This window comes from Bubalus bubalis, chromosome 7 (genome assembly GCF_019923935.1).
Source record: "Bubalus bubalis isolate 160015118507 breed Murrah chromosome 7, NDDB_SH_1, whole genome shotgun sequence".
In the NCBI taxonomy this organism is placed as follows: Eukaryota; Metazoa; Chordata; class Mammalia; order Artiodactyla; family Bovidae; genus Bubalus; species Bubalus bubalis.
Genome location: NC_059163.1, coordinates 14,132,168 through 14,153,783, shown reverse-complemented (window position 1 = coordinate 14,153,783; position 21,616 = coordinate 14,132,168). Strand labels below are relative to the sequence as shown.

Below are 21,616 nucleotides of genomic sequence, written 5' to 3'. Positions count from 1 at the left end.
CTTTGGTTCACTGTTGAGGCCCCAGTGCTTAGACTGTGGGTTGCACAAAGCAGTGCTTAATCATATTCACTGAACAAATGAACTAACAAGCTCTCAGGCTTACAGCTGGTTGGTGAGGAAGCCACACTCTCACTGGGCCCTGGATCCAGAGTTGGGCTTACCACCCCTGGGCTCAGGGCCTCCTGCTCAACACGCTCAGTGACTGAGCAGAAGGGGAGGTGTTAACTGAGCACCAGCCACGTGCAGGCCCTCAGCCCTGCCCTTTGCCCCCGTGCACTCTGCGCTGCCACAAAGGCCAACAGGCTTTCTGTCTCCATCTCGCAGATAAGGAAAAGGGCTCCGAGAGGTTAAGCTCTTCTTGCTCAATGTCGCCCACCCAGGAACGTCCTCGCCAGCATTCCAGTCTTCCAATTGGCTTCTTTCCACTACACCAGAGGATTTCAACCTCGTTCTTTCGGAAATACCAGGTAAAGCAGTTCCCAATACCCAAGGCAATGAGCTCCACATTAAGGGATGTAAACTTAACCAAAGTTGCCTGGAACCAGGGGACTTCCCAGATGGTGTAGCAATAAAGAACCTGCCTGCCAATGCAGGAGATACAAGAGATGCAGGTCCAGCCCCTGAGTCAGGAAGATCGCCTGGAGGAGGGCATGGCAACCCACTCCAGTATTCTTGCCTGGAGAATCCCACGGACAGAGGAGCCTGGCGGGCTACAGTCAATGGAGTCGCAAAGAGTCGGACACGACTGAAGTGACTTATCACACATGCAGATATGGAACCAGAGGGCTCTATGTGAAATGACTGAGCGCTGAAGAATTGATGCTTTTGAACTCTGGTGTTGGAGAAGACTCTTGAGAGTCCCTTGGACTGCAAGGAGATCCAACCAGTCCATCCTAAAGGAAATCAGCCCTGAATATTCATTGGAAGGACTGGTGTTGAAGCTGAAGCTCAACATTTTGGCCACCTGATGCGGAGAGCTGACTTAATTGAAAAGACCCTAATGCTGGGAAAGATTGAAGGTGGGAGGAGAAGGGGCCGACAGAGGATGAGATGGTTGGATGGCATCACGGACTCAATGGACACGAGTCTGAGTAAACTCTGGGAGTTGGTGATGGATAGGGAGGCCTGACATGCTGCAGTCGACTGTCAAAGAGTCGCAAAGAGTTGGACACGTCTGAGCGTCTGAACTGATGTGAAATGACAACATGAATAATAGGAAACATCTCTTCACTGACTCTGGGGGAGAAGCTGGCACAGGCTTTCAAAAGCACCTGCACAGAACTGCCAACACCCCTTCACCTTGCCCCCAACCCCTCCTAACACAAGGCATTTCTAAGTGCCTCCTCCCAAGACACAACTCCAGCAGGGACTGCCCCTTGCTCACACCTGCTGGCCTCTCCTCATGTTAGAAACAAGGGTGTCTTTACGTCCTTGACCAGACTGTAACGGGCCAGCAGCTAGACCAGCCATGGTAAAGCCAAATGTGCAGCATCCTAAGGATATTGCTGGAGGGATGAGGCTGTGGTCACATCAGCATCATCAACGGATCTTTATTAATAGACAATGCTGTACTCGTGGCCACCCACTGAGACCGGCCAGGCACTGGTATGTGTATTTCCTCCTCACAGCAGTAACCGGGTGCTTTCTCCTGGCTTCGTGGAGGAGGAAAGTGACACTGAGTCGACCAAGATTTTAGATTCTAATCCCAGCTCAAGGGAGGGAGTGACAGCCTGCTGGACACTAACTCCTGCTGGACAAGAGTGCAGATGGGCACAGGGGTCCTGGACATCATCAGAGTCATAGCCCATCGGACTCTCACCCCTTCCCCACCAAAGCAGTGGTCCTCAAACTCTGCTGTGCATCCGGATGTTATTAACATGCAGGAAACTGAGACAAAAGGGAGATAACCCGCTTCCGATTGCACAGCTGGCCGGTGGCTGGGATGGGACTGGCCCCAGGCCAGTCTCGGTTCAGAAACTTGTCTTCACTGCTGTAGTCACAGCCCACGCTCACCAGCACGGGTCGTGGTGAGCACAAGAGCACTGAAGTTGGAAAGACTTACTTTAAGTCCCATCTCACTGTAGCAGGCTGGCTGTGGGACCTAAGAGAGATGGTTGAGCCAGCTCAGAGAGGTTTTGTAACCAACTGACAGTCAAGCAGTATGTGAGGACCCAGAGGGGGACCAGAATGCAGTATCCTCACTCCCAGCCCAGGGACTTAAGTCCTGACTCCCTTGGGGATGGTGGTGTTCCTTTCTCGCCTGGGAATCTTGGGCTTTGACAAACTGAATCCAACCTGGCTGTTTTCTCAAGAAGACCCTTCCTGGCTCCTCATCTGTAAAGGAAGGAAAATGCAGTTTCTGCCTCACAAGAGTCTCATGAGGATGAAATGATGAAAAACTCAGAAAGCACTTACGACAGGGGCTGGCCCTGAGCAAAACTGGCTCTGCCATCAGGGTCCTGGGGTTGCTGATACAAAGCACCCAGACAACAGAAGTCTATTGTCTCACAGATACAGAGGCCAGAAGCCAGAAATCAAGGTGTCAGCTTCTTCCGGAGGCTCTAGGGGGATCCCTCCTGCCCCTTCCAACTTCTGGAGGTGCCAGGTGTTCCTTGGCTTGTGGCCGCATCACCCCAGTCTCAGCCTCTGTCTTTTCATGGCCACCTTCCTGTGTGTCTGTGTCCTCACGATGACCATCTCGTAAGGATACCAGTCATCAGATTTAAGGCCCACGCTAACCGAGAATGATCTCTTCTCCACTAATCACATCTGCAAAGCCCCCCTGCTTCCACATTAGTTCACATTCTGAGGTTCCTGATGGACATGAAATTTGAGGTACACTATTATGGATGGAATTACATCCCTCCAAAATTCATATACTAAAGCCCTAACCCCCATTCTGACTATATTTGGAGATACGGCCTTGGAGGAGATAGTGAAAGTAAAGTGAGGTCATAGGGTGAGGTCCGAATCTGATGGGACTGGTGTCCTTGTAAGAGAAGGAGACACCTGAGGTTTGGGGCACAGTGGGAAGGTGGCCGTCGCCAAGCCAGGAAGAGAGGGCTCACTGGAATTCAACCCTGATGACTCCTTGATCTTGGACTTCTAGCCCCTAGAACAACGAGAAAATGAATGTCTGTATTTAAGGGCCAGGCTGGGGTACTTTGCTATAGCAGCCTCTGCAAACTCATACAGATGCCACTGAACCCCACACAGCTGCCATCATGACGGAGGTTGTGCTCTCTCCCCTTCCTTGTGTTCTGCCTGGGCTGCCTGCTGACTCCTGGTCCACTTGGAGCCTGTCTCCCACTTCAAAGCCTGTCTCAGGCATCACCTTCTGTGGACAGCCATCTTTGGACTCACCTTCATCCCCCCATCCCCAGCATCTCTCACCCCTTCTCTCTGCATCCATTAGCAGGGATGTTGTAAGGGCAGTGAACTTGGATTGGGCATGTCCCAGGTGCCAACTACTGTCTGGTCTCATGCACATTCAGTGCTCCCAACAGCACAGTGAAGAGGGGCATCACTGGCCCCATTTCACAGATAGGGAAACTGAGACCTAGAGAGGCCAAGTAATGTTCTGGAGGTTGCACTGTGAGGAGGGAGAGCCAGGATGCAGACTCAGGCCCTCTGGATCCAGGTGGACCTTCCCTGGGGCACTCCCCACCAACGCGGCACATGTCACCTTCCTTCCTGACTGGGGCCACATTTCCACCTTCCCAGCAGCTCTGGGTCCTTCCTGGGGCAGGGTCTCTGTCTGTCTCAGTCATCATCGTATCCTGGAGACCCTCTGACTTTGGAGGGCTTGGCTGCTCTCTCCTGTTTTCTTAGAGCCAGCCCTTGTTCCAGAGCTAAATGAGGTTGCCCAGGGAGAAAGAGATGGTGCTGGCACTTGAACCCAGGCCTCTGTTTCAAGCCTAACCCTCCTTCCTCATCACCGCTCCACACTCATGACACCCACAGACGCCAGCCTACTCTCAACGTGGATGAGCTGACTTTTAAAGACCCTTGCCTCTAGGAACACTTGGAGGTGAGAGTCCCGAACATCTCAGAAATGGAAGGGGCCTCAGATGTGACCTGGACCAACAACTGCCCTCCCTGGTTTCTGCCCAGAGGGTCTCGGGGTCCCTGGCCCCCGAGGACGTGAGGTTCTCATGCACGCACGGATGCTGAGGTTTTTCAGCCAGTTCCGCCTGGAGGCCACGTACCTGGCAGAGCGCGGCCATGGCCTGGGCGGCCCTGACGTCCTCCTCTTCCTCCAGGTCACCCCGCGTCAGCCTCTGCATCTCCAGGACGTCATGAAATGCCTGCAAGTAAAACAGAGGCCGAATCTGCAGAGAGATGCTGATTTGTTTCCCCTGAACAACTTCCCCGAATGACCCTGCCTCGCACGTTGGAAGGATGTTCACCCTTGATTTATACCCAAGGAAACCGAGGCACAGGAATGTCACATGATTTTCATGGCTTGTGAACTGTGGCCGAGGCCGGGACCAGCGAATCCCATCTCCAGGAAAACGAGACTGCACTTTTGTTCATCTACCCAGCAGGAGAAGATGCCACCCTGCCCACCACCACCTCCCTGCCCTGTCACCCCTCTCTCCTGACCACAACCCCTAGACATCATTTTCTGATTTCAGCTCCTGGGGACCACTATCCAGGTCTTGGGAGGCCCATGCAGCAAAGCCCGAACCCTATCAGGGTGGTCAGTGGCCAGCCGGGCCCCTCTGACCATGTGCTGGCCCACCCTTGAGGAGCCCAACAGAGTGACAGAGAGTCATGTACCAGATGCTCCAAACACAGTCAGAGAGGCACCTGGGGCCCAAGTACGGAGGGTGGACTCCTCATAGGGGTCAGCAGAAAGGCAAGAGTCCCTGTGAGGGAGACACGTAAGCTGAGTCTTGATGGACAAGGAGGGGTCCTTGAAGGGAAGACGGGAAGCCAATCCAAGCCAAGTTCAGGGAGCAACAGCAGCGTGACCTAGCAGTCAGAAGCCTTTGGTCTCGGTGGGAGCAGAACAGGAGGGGAGCTGAGAGGGAGGACCAGAAACCAGAGAGGGAGGGGCTGGGCAAGGGGCCAAAGTCCACCCTCATTCATCAGTCCCTGTTCATTCAGTTGTTTGCCGCCCATTCATTCATTCAATTATCTGTGCTTTTGTGTCCATCATGCATCCGCCCACTGATTCATTTCTTCGTTCATTCACTCATTCCTTCATGTCTTCGTTCATTCACTCATTTGTCATTTCTCCATTTATTCATTCAGTTATGTGTTCCTCTGTGGGTCCTGGAGAAAGAAATGGCAAGCCATTCCATTACTCTTGCCTGGAGAATTCCATGGGCAGTGAGGAGCCTGGTGGGCTACAGTCCATGGGGTTGCAAAGAGTCAGACATGCCTGAGAAACTAACACTTTGTGGGTCCATCCATCCATTCATTCATTCGTCCACTTATTCTTTCATTCACTCATGCGTCCACTCAACCCTTCCCTCCTCGGCCCCACGTCTCCTGAGCATCAGTGTGCACCAGCCTGGGCCGAGATCCTGGGTTACAGAGCTGAGGCATCACCGTCTCCACACTCAGAACTCCCCCTGAGCAATGTGACGTCAGGCAGGAGGACCCGGCAATCCCAGAGTAACAGAGAACTATATGATCCTATTTTTTCACTCTCATTTCAAATGGATCCTCTCAAAGACAGAAGCAGCCCTCACCCCACTTTATGTCAAATCCAAGAAACCCCAGGCATGGGTCCTCAGAGGAGGCTCTATGGGTGGGCAAGAGCACTGGACCAGGGACCCAGGGATGAGAAGACTTGTCCTCCGTCTTTGAGGGTCCCTCTGCTGGCTTCTCACTGGGGGCGGGGGAGGTAGCCACACTACCATGCTGGCCCCCAGGGAGGACCAGTGTTTGTGCTCTGGGCCGAGCCTGAACCCCAATACGGTCCTGCCATCCCCTTGGCAGAGCAGAGACAAGCAAATGCTCATGCAGAGAAATAGACAGGCCATGGTTGTCCCTCGCTTGGTCTGGTCGAGTCCCAACAACCCCATTAGGTAGGCATGATGATTTCTAATGCACAGATGAGGAAGTTGAAGGCCAAGCAGTCAGTGAGACACTGCAGCAGAGGCAATGTTCAAACCCAGGTCCTGCTGCCCCAGCACCCAAATGCTTAACGACCTTGGGCGACAAGCTAGAGACTAACAGCCCCTCCCCTCCACCCATCGACAGGGCACCATGAGGCAGAGTTCTGTCCTCCAAGAACCCCAAGCCCTGGTCCTTCCAGCCTGTGCTGCACCAGTTTGTCTGTTTTCCTCAAGCAGGGTGATATCTTCCTTCCTGTCCTCCTGGGGGGTCCCCTTGTCTTTTATTCCCAGTCAAGGCCACGAGCTCTGTCCAGCTTGTCCACCTCTCTGGTCCTTCCTGCTCAGCCCCATGTGCAGGGCCCTCCTTGACTTGTCACCTGACCCACCGAGGGGCCCCATCCTTGTCTGTAATTGCCTGCCCTGCACCTGGGACATGCCTGTCCCCTCTGGGGACACTGCCTGGTGACATCCATTGTAGGCTGGGCCCTTGTCCAGCACCATTTGTGAGATGCCGTCTCCTCAGACCCTCCCACTGCCTTTCCCTCGTCTCAGTGAGGGCGGTGATGCTCGCATCACTGGCTTATAGATGGGGAAGCTATGGATACAGAGCTCAAGCCACTTGGCTATGGTCCTGAACTGACACATGGGATGCAAGGAGAGACCTTCTGTCTGCTGGATGCCAAAGCCTCTGGCTTCCCAAGCACAGTAACAAGGACTAAGCAGCCCCCATGGCTCCCCTGGATGGCTATGCCTGTGGACCTGGGCGTGAGTCGGGAGCAGGTCACCTGGAGGAACTCCTCGGGGTGGGTGGTCAGCTGCCCCGCAGCCAGGAAGCTCCTCTGCTCCTCCTGTTGGGCCAGCGCAAGCCTTGCCATCTCCTCCGTCTGGCGCACCAGCGAGGCCTTGACCAGGTCTTTGCCTCGCTGGACAAACTCTGCAATTGAAACAAAACAAGGGACATTGCAGGTTGCTCGCCTGGAGAAACCTCCACTGGCTGCTTCTTCCAGCATGTGGAGTGTCAGAAACGCTGGGGCAAGTCTCATTTCTTATTTTCCTTTTATCATTTAGGTGCTTCCAAAATGCTGGTGTTAGGAGCTCCTCAGAGTCCCTTGTCATTTCAAGGGACCCATCGCTCGCTCATTCACAGCCTGGGGTTCAGAGCAACATGGGAGGCTTTCACCCTGACCTGGAGAGAAACGAAGGGGTTTTTCCTGGAGCAAAGAGTATATGTGTATGGGGGAGGGGAGGAGGGGGCACAGGGAGGGGCAGGGAAGTGACACAGGACAGAGTCTGCAGGAAGACAGTGACATTTCAGACTGGAGTCGAGATCCAAAACCCGCCAGGGCGTTATTAGATCAGCAGAAGAGGAGGTGGGTGGACCAAGGCCAAAGGCCCCTGCACTAGGGAAGGTAAACTTGAGATGAGAGGAAAGTGAAAGTTGCTTAGTCGTGTCTGACTTTTTGCGACCCCACGGGCTACACAGTCCATGGAATTCTCCAGGCCACAATACTGGAGTGGGTAGCTGTTCCCTTCTCCAGGGGATCTTCCCCACCCGGGGATCGAACCCAGGTCTCCTGAATTGCAGGAGGGTTCTTTACCCGCTGAGCCACTAAAAACAACCTCTCGGCCTACCCAGGCCCCTCAGCCTCAGAAGCGCACCAAGCACAGTGCTGGGAACTGGGGCCTACCAGTGAGCAGGACCTAGCCTAGCTTTCAAGGTGCTCATGGTCCAAGGAAGACAAGAAATGCAGAAGGAGAAGGAATTGTGCTGATGAGGGCTGGGATGGTGGTGGGGGAGGAGACATAGGCAGCGTGGGACCCCAGAGAAGGCTCCTGAGAGAGGAGACAATGAAGAGGACAGCCAGATTCTGTTCACTTGGGTTTCAGAGGAGATGCTGGGCAAAGAGACTGCAGAGGAGGTGAAAGCTGGGTCACAAGGGGCTGCAGCCCTTGGAGACGTTGGTTTCAGCATCTCGCCTCCCCCGACTGCCCCACATGTCATACTTCCTTGGGCACTTTTCCCAGCACAGGCAGGCTTCCTAGGGCTTGACCTGAGAATCTGTTTAGCTTCTAGCACCAAAGGAAAGAGTGCAGCCAGGAGAGACCAGGGTCCTCCCTCCACCCATGACTGTCTCCTTGTCTCCTCTGTCTTGTTCTATTTCACAGGAGCCCCACCTAGGGGGCTGCTTCACCATCCCAACCCGGCCACTCCCTCCCACTGGCAAAGCCCTGTCCACCACATGCGGTGACCTCAAGGCCAGATGCATTCAGACTCTATGCCATCCAAAGTCCCAGCCACAGCAGGTTTCCACGTGGTCACACATGACCATGTGCAACCATAGCACCCAGTGACACAGACATGTGTGGAACAGCCTGGCTGGAGTCCTGAGTCCCAGTCTGGAGAGCCAGCTCTCCAAAGGGCAGTGGGAAGGCACAGCAGAGGGGACAGAGCAATTGCAGAAGGATCAAGCCCATGGCTGCAGTGGAAACTGGTGCTGGAGATTGGACTGTGCCCCCAGAGTGATGAGCTGAAGCCCTAAGCCTCACATGCCTGCCTTTGGAGGTGGGGCCTATGAAGTTAAATGAGATCCTAGGGATGGGGCCCTAATCTCATAGGGTTGGTACCTTCTTAGAAGAGGAACTCAGGCAAGAAAGCTTGCTCTCTGCCACGTGAAACGTGGTGAAAGGGTAGCCGTCTGCAAGTCAGAAAACAGGCCCACAGCAGAAATCAAACTGGCTGCACATTGATCTTAAACTTCCAGCCTCCGGAACCGTGAGAAACAAATGTGTGTTGTGTAAGCCACCGAGTCCATGGCATCCTGTTATGGCTGCCCCAGCAGGTAAGACACCCAGAGTCTCCCTGGTCCTACAAGGTCCCCAGAAGCTGCTGGAGACCTTGTTAGGCACACAGATCCCCTGCCATACAGACTTCCTGACATGGAGAGGCCCCGGCTGTGCTTCCACTCAGGCCGCAGGTGCACACACAGCCTTGGCTCAGTGCTGAGGAGCTCTCCTGCTGAGGGTCCAAGGAGGGGCAGAGGGGGTACCCGCCCTGCAGATGGAAGACCTGAGTTTCTTCCTGAGGGTCCCACCAGTGGTGTGAGCTGGACTGTCCTGGGTGCCCTTGATGTCCTGAGCCCTGACCTGCTCAACTCCCAGGGTCCAGCCCGGGAGCAGCAGTACGTGTGGGAAATAGTCACGCCCAGTTCCCATGTGCTCGACCACCAGCCACCTTCGTCCACCTGCAGCTGAGCCAGGCCTCAAGACTCCTGCGGAGCTTCTGGGCTTTGTTCTCTGAGTATTCCAGGGGGGTCTCTGTCAGCCCGAATCACTGATGATGACAGGGCAGGCAACACTGGACCCTAGGAGGCAGCCCTTTACCTCTGCTTCACGGGAGGAGAATCGGGGCTCAGAGAGGTTAAGTGACCAGGGGCGGCAGCCCGGGCTGGTCTCATGGGAGCTAGTGCCACCACCAGCCCTGGCCCCCATGGCATGCAGCACAGCACGGGGACCCAGGCGCCCAGCCTGGGCTGCTCGCTCACCCCTGCTGAAGCCCTCCGCCTCCTCCCAGAAGGCCTTGTGCTGCTGGGTCAGCAGGTCCTCCTTCTCCCGCCCGGACAGCTTCCCCTCGACGGTCAGCAGCTCCAGGCTGTGGGAGATGCCCGCCAGGCGGCACTTGGTCTCCTCCTGGACCTGCAGCTTCAGGAACTCCATCGTTTTGACCACGTGTGCCCGCCCCAGGGTCCTCTCCAGGGTGTCCTGGGAAAAGCAATATGGAGAGCATCAGGCTGGGACATTCAGAGTCAGCGCTTGGCCACGAGGGGCTGTTAACAGCCACGGGCTCCATCCTGGGGCCCCCGGTTCCCTGTAAGCAGAGCACAGTTGAAGCTCCCACTCTCCTGAGCTTCCTGTGTGCACGTCTCAGATGGGGACAAAGTGGTCCCTCTTGGGGACGTGGTGCGGCCAATGCTGGATGACACGCGGAAAGCACCTGGTACACGGTGAGTGTGCCACAGCGGGCTCGCTCGTCTCTGGGGGAAGCTCAATAAATGCACACGACCAAACAGGAAAGTCCACCTCCCTCATCGTCATCCCTCTCAGGTCGACAGGGCTTCTGGGAGAAACAGTAAAGGTCACGGGGCTTCCTGGCCTTCGAGCCTCCAGAAACCAGAGTGCTGGGGATTAAAGAGATTCTCCAGGTAAGATTGACGGGGAGAGTGACCCCAGCTGCTAGACTTTAGAACAGGTCCGCCAGCCCTGCTGGGTTGTCCTTCACTGAGGACACAACCCTCGGAAAAGATGCCTCCCCCATGTGGGAAATGTCCATCAAGGGCAGAGGTGGGCCCTGCAGGTCTGCATCTAGGGTCCTTCTGTCTCCAAGAGCAGCGGCTCAAGGAACCGTGTAGAATGGGAGCCCAGGCACGGCATTAGAGTCTCAGGCCCTGCATTTCAGTGAAATGACGCCTTTCCCTCCTGGGGTGGGCCCCCAGGCCCCCGGGACTTCATGGCCATGGCCCGAGTTAGCCTCAGTGCCCTTCTCCCCATCATACCAGCACCCCTGCCTTCTCTACATCCCTCCATTTCCTTCCTGCTGGCCTAGAGCCAGGCCCAGCTCAGGCCCTGGTCGATTCCATCTGGGCAACTGCCCTGACTTTACTGGCATCAAACTGCCCCCTCAGCTCCTCCCTGCATGGCAGACGGAAGGGCCTTTCTGTGGTGCAAACATAACTCTAACATCCCCAGGCCCAAACCCTACAATCACTTCCTTCAAAGCAAATCTAAACTCCCAGGCACAGTGGATAAGCCTTCCCGAACCAGGCCTGGCTGGGCCTCCAGCCTGGTCCCGCACCCGTCGTTGCTCCGGACTGCCCAGCATGCCCGGCTCTCAGCTCTGCAGGGCCTTTGCACATGCGGGGCCTCCTCCTGGAACACCCTGCCCACGACCTCTCACTCCTCTGCCTGCCCAGGTCCTACTTATCTTTGTGGACTGTGTGGTTGCTTCCTTGGCCTTTCCCCAACCCTTCGGTCCCTCCTCTCAGCTCCACAGCTCCTGTGCCTGTTTGGACCGAGAACCCTGGATGCAGGGGCCATAGCTGGGGCCATACCCATCATGCAGCCCTGGGCCTCACTGTTTACTGAGCTGCATTGGTCTGTGTTATAACAACATGTGAACAGGGCCAGGACAATGATACCCTAATTACAGATAAGAACGGTGAGGTTTATTCCGGAAGGCCATCAAACTAGCCCAAGGACAGAGGGCTTCCTCCAGTTCAGTTCAGTTCAGTTTGGTCACTCAGTCATGTCTGACTCTTTGTGACCCCATGGACTGCAGCACGCTAGGCCTCCCTGTCCATCACCAACTCCCAGAGCTTGCTCAAACTCATGTCCATTGAGTCGGTGATGCCATCCAACCATTTCATCCTTTGTCATCCCCTTCTCCTACTGCCTTTAGCTGGGCTTCCTCCAACTAAATAAATAAGCCTGACAGCCATCAGTGGGCCCATAACCACTAGAGGGTGCAAGAGGATAAGCGCTCAGGTCAGGAGTGGCCGGCAAGTGGCCCCGCCAGGCTCCCAGGGTAGTGGAAGGCATCCCACGTCCAGAGCAGCCACCTCTAAGATGGTCCTCTAAGTGAGGTCCCCTGGCTGGGCAGCGAGAGTGCACTCTCTGGATTTATATTTAAGGAAAGACAGGCGTGGAGAGAGGTGAGCAGGAACACAGGAGCATCAGATGGGAGGCCGGAGGGGGACAAGGACTTGCACGGGAGGTGCAGGGGCCACTGCTGGCTCTGAGTGTAGCTGGTCCTCAAACGTACCCAGCCTCAAACCTGACTCCAGACTTGCACAGTCTTGGGCACAGTGGATGTGACTTACAGAGTATATGTGATCATAAAATAAATCAAAATATGTATAGCACTTAAAATAGCGACCAGAAGACAGCAGGTGCTGGTGAATGCAAGTTGCTGTCCCAGTTATCTAAGCAGGTGCCCACCTCTCTCCTGGCATCCTCTTTCTCTTGAACATCCCTAGAGACTGATTCTGATGCCCTGCGGGGTCCTTTCTAGGGTTCTTCCAGTTCTGATATTCAGTGATGCCATGTGATACATTCTGACTGCCCAGGCCAGAACTCTCAGATGTCACTAGCCTGGGAATTTAAAATTCTTCTGGAGCTTACCATCAACAGACTCCATCATACAGAAGCTACTTTTTATTTTTGGTACATAGGATGCAGGCAGAGCCCAGTCGTCCCACTTCTGTACAAAGATTACAGCCTTTTCATACATCATGACAATGATTTGTTTCTCTCTCTTTTCCCTGCTGACACGTGACCTGCCAGAATCCAATCACTAGCACATACTGAGCACTCCCACTGCGTCAGGCTCTGTGGTAAAGGTGCTACCTGTCATCCGCTCTCTAACACTCTCAGAGCTGATGCTATTCAGATTCCCATTTTATAGATGATGAAACTGAGTCCCAGAGAGGTTAAGTTACCTGCCCAACGTCGCACGGCTAATAAGAGGCAACTGTGGAATGGGTCAGGATTCTAGCTCAAGTCTGCAGCACGGTTTCTGTAACAGGATGTGGCACACAGCAGGTGCTCATGAAATGCTGACTGAAGGAAGGACCTACTGATAACCTGGAGAAAATTCTTCCCCTTCTTCCTCTCTGGAGTGACTGGCTAATATTTGAGCCAGTGTCAGCTAAGGATACCATTTTTTTCCCCCGGCATCAATATCCTGCTGATGGAATAATAATTAAATACAAAGAAAAAAGAGTAAAAGGAAAAAAAATCTTTCTCCTTTGATGAGCATTCATATCGGCAGCCTTATCAAATTAAAATCCAATTCAAAGGGGCTTGGACAGCAAACCAGGAAGTTTGGGGCACAGGCTGAGGGCTGTCATTAGACAGTATGGGGGTCCCAGGTGCATTGCTTGGCTGGTCCCTCTGCTCACTGGGAATGAAATATCTGTGTCTATCTTTCAGCAGAGCAGAGGAGAAAAAAGAAACTACGTGTACATGATAAGCAAAAGCAGAGAAGGTTCTCAAACAGCTCTGTGCAGCTGGGAGTTTGTTATAATGCAGACCCTGATTCGGGAGGGGGACAAGATTCTGCATTTCTAACCAGCTCTCAGGCGACGCTGATGCTGCCGGTCTGTGGACCACACTTTGAGGAACAGAGCGGTTTGTGCAGAAGCAGCAGCAACCTCTCGGTTCGACAGGGCCATCTCCTCTCTGAGGAGCTGAGTCTTTGAGCTGAGGGCAGGGAGGCTGCTACAGGTTTCTGAGTCAGGTGTGACCTGGGTGGGTGCATGGGTCTGAGCCTATGAGTTCTCAAGGTCAGAGAAAGGGTTAATAGGTGCACAGTGTCCTGGGCTTTACATACAGCCAGGCTAGTCCAAAACTTCCATGGCAAAACCCCATGGTGACTATGAGTTTCTGAGCATTTCCCAGGGCCCTGCCTGCAGCAACTCCTGGGATGGAATTTTTTTTATCAGTAATCAAAGCTCAGAGGGGTTAAGTAACTGATTCGAGATCACACAGCTTCAACTGGGTAAGCTTAGATTAAAAGTTGGATTTGGATTTGTGGATTCCTCTGAACTAGTGGTTTGTATTCCCAGTTACACATAAGAATCGTTGGGGCAGGGGGGTTTAAAACCGGCAATGCCAGAACCTTCACTTCAGACCAATCAGACTGGATTTCTGTGCAAAAGGCCTGGGGCACAGGCATTATTTTAAGCTCCCTCGGTGATGATACATGGGGCTACCAGGAGAGCTACCCAAAGCTCCATCCACCAGTGGGCGTCAATTTTGATTGCTCACTGGTCAGCTGGAACCTTAAAAAACCTAGACTGATTAAGTCAGAATCTCTGGGAGAGGGACCCATCTTGGATTTAAACAGCAGTACTTTTTCAACCTCCTCAGATAACCTCAATGTGCAGCCAGAATTGAGAACCAATGTTCCGTGCTGTAGTGACATGGAGCTGGCAGGCTTTTCCATTAATGGAATGGACGGATGGATGAATGGATGGATGGATGAATGGATGGAGAGATGCACAGATCTCTGTGACTGATGGACAGACAGACGGATGGATGGATAGACAGATGGATAGATAAATGCCTGATGGATGGATAGATGGACAAATGGATGCACTGCTTTTCTCTGGCTTCTGTATCCCCATCTACAGTATACAGGTGTGGAACTTAATTATCCCTGCAGCCCTCCAAGCTTCTGATTCCACATATCTAGTCTGAATACCACGTTCCCTCCCTGCCCCTTCCAGCATTACCAGAGCCTGCAAATCCTGAGAATCACGCAGCAGCCCTTCAGCTGCAATCATTCTTTCTGTCAGAGTCATCATGAGCTGTTGGGCTTTGGAGCTGGAACACTTAAACTGGTCCACCAGAAAGTGCTGGATGTTTTCCATCTGTTTCCAGAAAGCTTCCATCTGTGAAATGAGAATGAGAAGCAAGAGGTGGGGGAGAGAAAACTTATTTAAGAAAGGTATAAAGCTGTCTGGTTCAGGCTTGAGCATTACTATTCACCCCTTATCACAAACTCAGATTCTAAACACTTCCACAAGTCGGAGCAAGTTATCTTGGCAACAATCACATTCTCCAGAAGTTCCTCCTTGTTCTTTTGTGGGTGCCAGTCAGTTTCAAGGCAGCTTTTCAGCAAACACCAGGGTACGGCTGATAAGGAAGGAAAACACAATGAGATCCCCCAGCTTAAGCAGCTGAAAGACAGCTGCTTAAGAAAAACAGCCTGTGATTGCTGCCTGGGATGGGGAGGGGAGGGGAGGGGCTCATGAAATTCAACAGTGTCCTCCTGGAAGCTTCCGGATCTTTAAAAGGGATTAAATCCATCCTGGAAATAAAAGCATGGATGGCCATTTAAATATTAATTATTGCCCTAAAAGTACAAAAGAACAGTATGGCAGAGACGATGATAATCATAAAAACATTTTGCTTTCCAATCTTTTCCCCTTTTCTCAATCTTGCGCTTCCCTGGTGGCTCAGACCGTAAAGAATCTGCCTGCAATGCAGATGACCTGGGTTGGGAGGATCCCCTGGAGGAGGGCACAGCAACCCAGTCCAGTATTCTTGCTTGGAGAATTCCATGGACAGGGGAGCCTGATGGGCTACAGTCCATTGGGTCACAAAGGGTCATACACGACTGAGCGACTAACACGTTTCTCCCCATCTTACTGAGAGCAGAGCAGGACCTCTCCAAGTGGTTTAGTGTCGGGGGCTAAATTTTTGTCACTGTAGCCTCCCAGAGCTCGAAGAATGACATCTGGAGTCATAACAACTTTTCTTTATGGCATGCAGTTATATGCCAGGCTCCACGTGTCACACATCTCATTTCTAGATAAAATATGTATTGGAAGGACAAGAAACAGGCTCAGGTAGTTAGGTCACTGGCCAAGAGTCAAGAGGAAGAGGCGGATTGGATTCAGGTCCCTTCAGCTCCCACAGCGGTGGTTTTCTCTAGCTTGGCTCCACCCCTCAGATGCCAAGATGGACATTTCTCGCTCAGCAGCACGTGGGAGAGTCAGAGCTTAGTGGTATCAGAAGTCCATGCTGATCTTGTTGCTATGGGTAGAGACAGATGGAGACCTGAAACTCTGAGTCAGTCAAACCAGCCATCTTTCCTGGGCATAGTGGTATCAGAAGTCCATGCTGGTTTTGTTGCTATGGGTAGAGACAGATGGAGACCTGAAACTCTGAGTCAATCAAACCAGCCATCTCTCCTGGGCATGGCCAGGAGAAAGCCTAGACCTGTAAGAACTGGCACCTCTTTGAAAATTTCGTCTCCCATCTCCCAGGCCTCATGGTAGCTCAGCAGACCCTTTATAGACCCCCGTCACCTCCTCACTCACATTCACACCCTGCTCTTGCCCTTCTCATCCCATCAGATGACCTCCTTTCCAACCGCTATCCCAGAAGGTGGACTCAGTTCAGTTCAGTCACTCAGTCATGTCCGACTCTTTGCAACCCCATGAACTGCAGCACATCTGGCCTCCCTGTCCATCACCAACTCCCGCAGTTTACTCAAACTCACGTTGATTGAGTCAGTGATGCCATCCAAGCATCTACAACAGAGGATGAAGGTGGACTACCATCTGTGAATTCCCGCACATCCAGAAACAGAGTTCTACGTCCCAGCAGCTCTGCCTCTTCTCTTCCTATCTCAGAGAACCAGGATGCCCACTCTGTTGTTTTGAAAAACTCATAATTCCCTTAGCATCCAAGACATGATTTTCTCCTGGTTCTTCAAGGTCTAGACTCTGCTTCTTGTTTTGATTCTTCTTGAATCTTGCTCCTTCAATGCTTGCAGGATCCAAAATTTGGCATAAGGCTTTTTACTACCCCTTCTACATGCACTCCTGGACCACAGGCATCTCTGTTATTGGATGATACCAATTTTGTTGTCCAGCCGCTCAGTCGTATCCAACTCTTTGGACCCTCTGGACTGCAGCATGCCAGGCTTCCTGGTACTCCTGGGCCAGGGGCATCTCCATTATTGTATACTGCCAATACATTAGAGAATCTCCTGAGAACTATCAATCCTCTGCTTGAAATGGTCAGATAAGGACAAGATGTTCCACTGCTCTGGGGAGACCACGGACCTCTGGAATCTGGGTTAAGCATCCTCCCTGAGCCATCTCATCTCAAACATCCTTGTTCTCTGTGTGCTCCCACCTGAGCTCAGGGGAGACACTCCATCTCCAGGCATCTCCAACTCAAGATATCAAGCCACACTCAGCATTTTTCCCCCCGACTTGCTGTCATTCTGGGGTCTTTATTTCCATAGACCTGACACTCTACACAGAGAAGGCAATGGCACCCCACTCCAGTACTCTTGCCTGGAAAATCCCATGGATGGAAGAGCCTGGTAGGCTGCAGTCCATGCTAAGGGTCGGACATGACTGAGAGACTTCACTTTCACTTTTCACTTTCATGCATTGGAGAAGGAAATGGCAACCCACTCCAGTGTTCTTGCCTGGAGAATCCCAGGGACAGGGGAGCCTGGTGGGCTGCTGTCTATGGGGTCACACAGAGTCAGACACGACTGAAGTGACTTAGCAGCAGACGCTCTAAGACACAACCCTCTCAGCTCTCCCACTTTTTCTTACCTCTCCATCCCTACTGAAAATGCTTTCATGAAATTCCTACTGGATTAGCCCCCAAACTCCTAACGACCCTCTGTTCAGCAGCCTAGGCAGTGCTTCCAAAACAGAAAGAACCAAGCCACCCTCTGCCACTTCAGTGACTCCCATCTCCTTGGCATGAGATGAAAGCCCTCAGGGAAGACCTCTAGCTTTATCTTGCTCAGCCTGCTTCCTGCCCTGGCTCCCTTCTCTGCCCACCCACTGGACAGCATCCATCCACACTTCCCCCAAAACCTCATCATGGCCCTTTCTTCTATGCAGACTTTCCTAACTCTAGAGAGTAAAATGAATTGCTCCCTCCACTGTACCTCATTCTTCCCATATATCCATCTATCATGGTCCCTGTAAGCCACAAAGTCCTCACCTGCTCACCTATTGGTCCACCCACTCCAGACTGGCCTGAGCATCTTCCCAGAAGGGCCAGGTCTAAGTTCATTGTGAATTTCTAGTGTCCAGCATAACACCGGGGGGCCAAGGAAATATTTGTTTAATTCAGAATATGTGAACAGCGGGTAGTAGAATGTCAAAGCGAAAAAGAGAATTTGAGGGAAGCCATCCTAAAGACTCTGATGCTGGGAGGGATTGGGGGCAGGAGGAGAAGGGGACAACAGAGGATGAGATGGATGGATGGCATCACTGACTTGATGGACGTGAGTCTGGGTGAACTCCAGGAGTTGGTGATGGACAGGGAGGTCTGGCATGCTGCGATTTATGGGGTTGTGAAGAGTCAGACACGACTGAGCGGCTGAACTGAACTGAACTGATCCTCTTGAGGATGATTGAGCCATCCTCATAGCTCAACCCATAAAGAATCTGCCTGCAATTCAGGAGACCCGGGTTCAATTCCTGGGTTGGGAAGATCCCCTGGAGAAGGAAATGGCAACCTACTCCAGTATTCATGTCTGGAGAATCCCATGGACAGAGGACCCTGGCAGGCTACAGTCCATGGAATTGCAAGAGTTGGACACGACTTAGTGACTAAACCATTCATCCATTCATCCTCTTTGGAATTTAAAACATGCTTATATTAGTGATGCCTGGAGTTTGAGCAGTTAGCAGCTGGCATCTGCTCTAACCCATAGGGCAGTAATGTCACAGGGGGTTAGGGCGATATTTGCTTTGAATGATAAAAAGATCCATCTAAAATTTAAACAAGGAGAATTCATTAAAGGAAAAAAAAAAAGACTCCCTCAGTAAATCTTGGCCCCTTAATTATACCTTCTCTATCACTTAACTTCAGAAACGGGATCCTTGGCTCCAGGGTATATTTAATACTCAAATACAACAGAGAATTTGAGTATTAAACATGCTTCTAGGTACCAGCTCTTTAATCTTGCCAAATGAACTGTCCCAGAAACCACGCTTTTTATAGGGGAAAGAAAATCCACCACATACATTAGCTATTAGCTGCTCAGAATATTCTCTTTCCTTCTTTTCCACATCTGCCAGGGTGATGTATTCAGAGTCACCGCCACCCAACATCTCTGTGTTTGACAGCTTGACCTGAAGTCTCTTTTCTAATTCCTCCAAATCCTGGAGAAAAAAAGAAAAAGACAAAGAAAATGTATCTTAAATTCTAGAGAAGAAATGCTTTTAATTTTTTACCATATTATCATAAAAAATTTCTTATGATAATTAATGCTCTGGGTATTGTCCTACTGAAGATTTGATGAGAAAAATCTGTTTTTCTCATTAAATGTACAGCCTCAGGAATAATGGATTATGTATTTTCTTCTGTATTTTCCTCACCCTCCCCCAAATAGGCCATACTTTAAAAAACAATGAAAAGTATCTTCCAATCTTGATGAAGTTCCAGGAACATGTCATGGTACTCTGGAGTGTTGGGATGGAATATTTCCTCTCCACTCCTCTGGTTTCCATGGGGAAGGATTACTTAGTACACCCCAGAGAGGAAGTGATATGTATTTGATTGGTGGTTCAAAAGCAGGAAGTGAGCACAGCGCCTAGCTTGCCCAGCCTCATCCTCTTTGGGACAGACCATTCAGGGGAGGCCACCACCCTGGTGTGGCTTCAGTCTAGAGTGAGCTGGGGAGCAAGGGTCCCTCTTGTGTGTGGGGAGGTCTGAGTTGGCCCAGCTTTGCCAGTAAGTGATTTAGGTAAGCAATTTAGCTAATCCCGGATTCAGTGTTAGGAAGCCATGATTGCTATATATCTAAGTCACACCCTGCAAGCAGGTTCCTCTCAGTAATAAAGCTGACATTTGTATATATGTCTCCCCAACACTCTCTTAATTAAATCAGATCTTAGAAGGAAAAGGAGAAGCCTATGTATGGAGTCTTTCAAAACCCCACATAGAGTGTGGGTGGCAGTTCTGTTTTCTCCAGACCTGTGTTCATTGACATGAAATCAACACTGGTGTGGGTTCATGTTCATTAGGAAAACTGCTGTTGATTGTCCAAGTGAAAGCCATGTGTGGCTTCTAATTCTCACAGTAACTCTACCAGAAAGAAATGAGGATTCCTTTCCAGCTGAGGAAACTCATCTATGGGAAGTTGAGATATCTTGTCCAAAGTTCCCCAGTAGGAAGCGGTATGCTAGGTTAGGTCCCTTAGGCCCATGGACTCCAGAGACCCACTCTTTCAACTGCATGCATTATCTGCTTCTCTCCAAAGCAGCTGCCATTTCTGGGTACTTCTCATCCTCATACAGAGGTTCTAAGGCTGCTGTCAATATTAAAGGAAAGAATGCATTTAAAGTCCTCAGACAGATGACATTCAGTGAATAGTAGCCCTTATAATAATGAAAATGCTCTGTAAGTGGTAGAGGTGAGATTTGATCCCAGACCTGCAGACACCAAAGCTCTTATTCTTGCTATATGACATACGACATTGTTTCATTACTCATATAACTGCAAGCACCACCACATAATCAATATTTTTTGTTGTTGGAGAGTCATTTAGACTCATTGAACCTCAACTTCCTCAGCTGTAAACAAAAATAATGATGGCCACTCACAGGGCTGCTGTGAAGATTAAATAATACATGTAAAGCCCTGTGTGCACTGCCTGATGATCACAAAAGTGGTGGTACCCAGGATGATGACAAGAAAAATGAAGACGGTCTGCCTTTTCCTTGGGAGGTAGCGATGGATCCTCCCACATGGAATCCAGAGGAATGAAGAAACATTCTTTCCCAGTCTCCCGAACCTCATGGTGGTGGTGATAAGGATGACAATGGTGACCGTGATGAAGATAATGGTGATGGTGGCAGTGAGGCTGATGACAAAGATGAAGTGACGATGATGAGGATGACGGTGGAGGGGGTGATGGTCACGGTGATGAAGACGATAATGACGCAGATGATGCTGGCGACGGGAGTAATAGGAGTGATGTCAACACGGTGGTGGTGATGATGAAATGTTGGTAGTGCTTTTGGAAATAAGGAGAAGCATGGTGTCGGTGGTGGTGCCGACAATGATAATGAGAATGACAATGAAGATAATGGTAACGGTGGTGATGGTCATCATAAGAATGATTATGACAACAAAGATGGTGGTGGTGATGGTGACATTGATGATAATGATGCTGCTGGTGGTGACTGCGTTGGTATTAAAACGATAATGGCAATGATATTGATCATGATGGCAGAGATCATATAATCAGTGTCTAGCTGCTACTGAGTGTTCATTGGAAGGACTGATGTTGAAGCTGAAACTCCAATACTTTGGCCACCTCATGTGAAGAGCTGACTCATTTGAAAAGACCCTGATGTTGGGTAAGATTGAAGGCAGGAGGCGAAGGGGATGACAGAGGATGAGATGGTTGGATGGCATCACCAACTCAATGGGCATGAGTTTGGGTAAACTCCAGGAGTTGGTGATGGACAGGGAGGCCTGGCATGCTGTAGTCCGTGGGGTCACAAAGAATCGGACGTGACTGAGCGACTGAACTGAACTGAGCTGCTACATTGCTACATGTCTCATACACAACTCTCTTCTCCTTTCTGTAATCCCAGAGGACAGGAATTACTATCCCATGGCACAAATGAAAAACCTAGCATTCTGAGAGTTTGTGAAAGACAGACCATGGTATCAACCTCTACTGCCCTGATTCATTTTGCTGTGCATAAAACAACATAAAAGTTGTATAGAAGGTGAGAAAAATGCAAAGTGGTGTTAAGAGTTGTAACTAATAAACCAAGGATATATTTTAAAATTCCCCCAAACTGTACAGAAAATAACATCAATAGTGGTTCTCTTTGAGTACTGGATATGACTGACATTCTTTTTTCCTACTTCCAATATTTTTCTACATTTTAATAATATATATTGTTATCTTTATGTTTATACCTATAGCTTTATATACCATTATATTGTGTTGAAAACTGTATGTTGTAATAAAGTATTTTTAT

General features: G+C 51.0%; 1 protein-coding gene across 1 annotated transcript in view; it reads right to left on the bottom strand.

Moving 5' to 3' along the window:
* The window catches only part of EVC (EvC ciliary complex subunit 1), a gene marked incomplete at its 3' end in the record, with an annotated part of 75,399 nt that overhangs the window by 27,890 nt on the left and 25,893 nt on the right, over window positions 1–21,616 (bottom strand). The window contains 5 exon segments of the mRNA XM_045166265.1: window positions 4,209–4,307; window positions 6,857–7,005; window positions 9,614–9,830; window positions 14,360–14,518; window positions 18,641–18,778. Coding sequence (XP_045022200.1) covers window positions 4,209–4,307; window positions 6,857–7,005; window positions 9,614–9,830; window positions 14,360–14,518; window positions 18,641–18,778 — 762 coding nt within the window.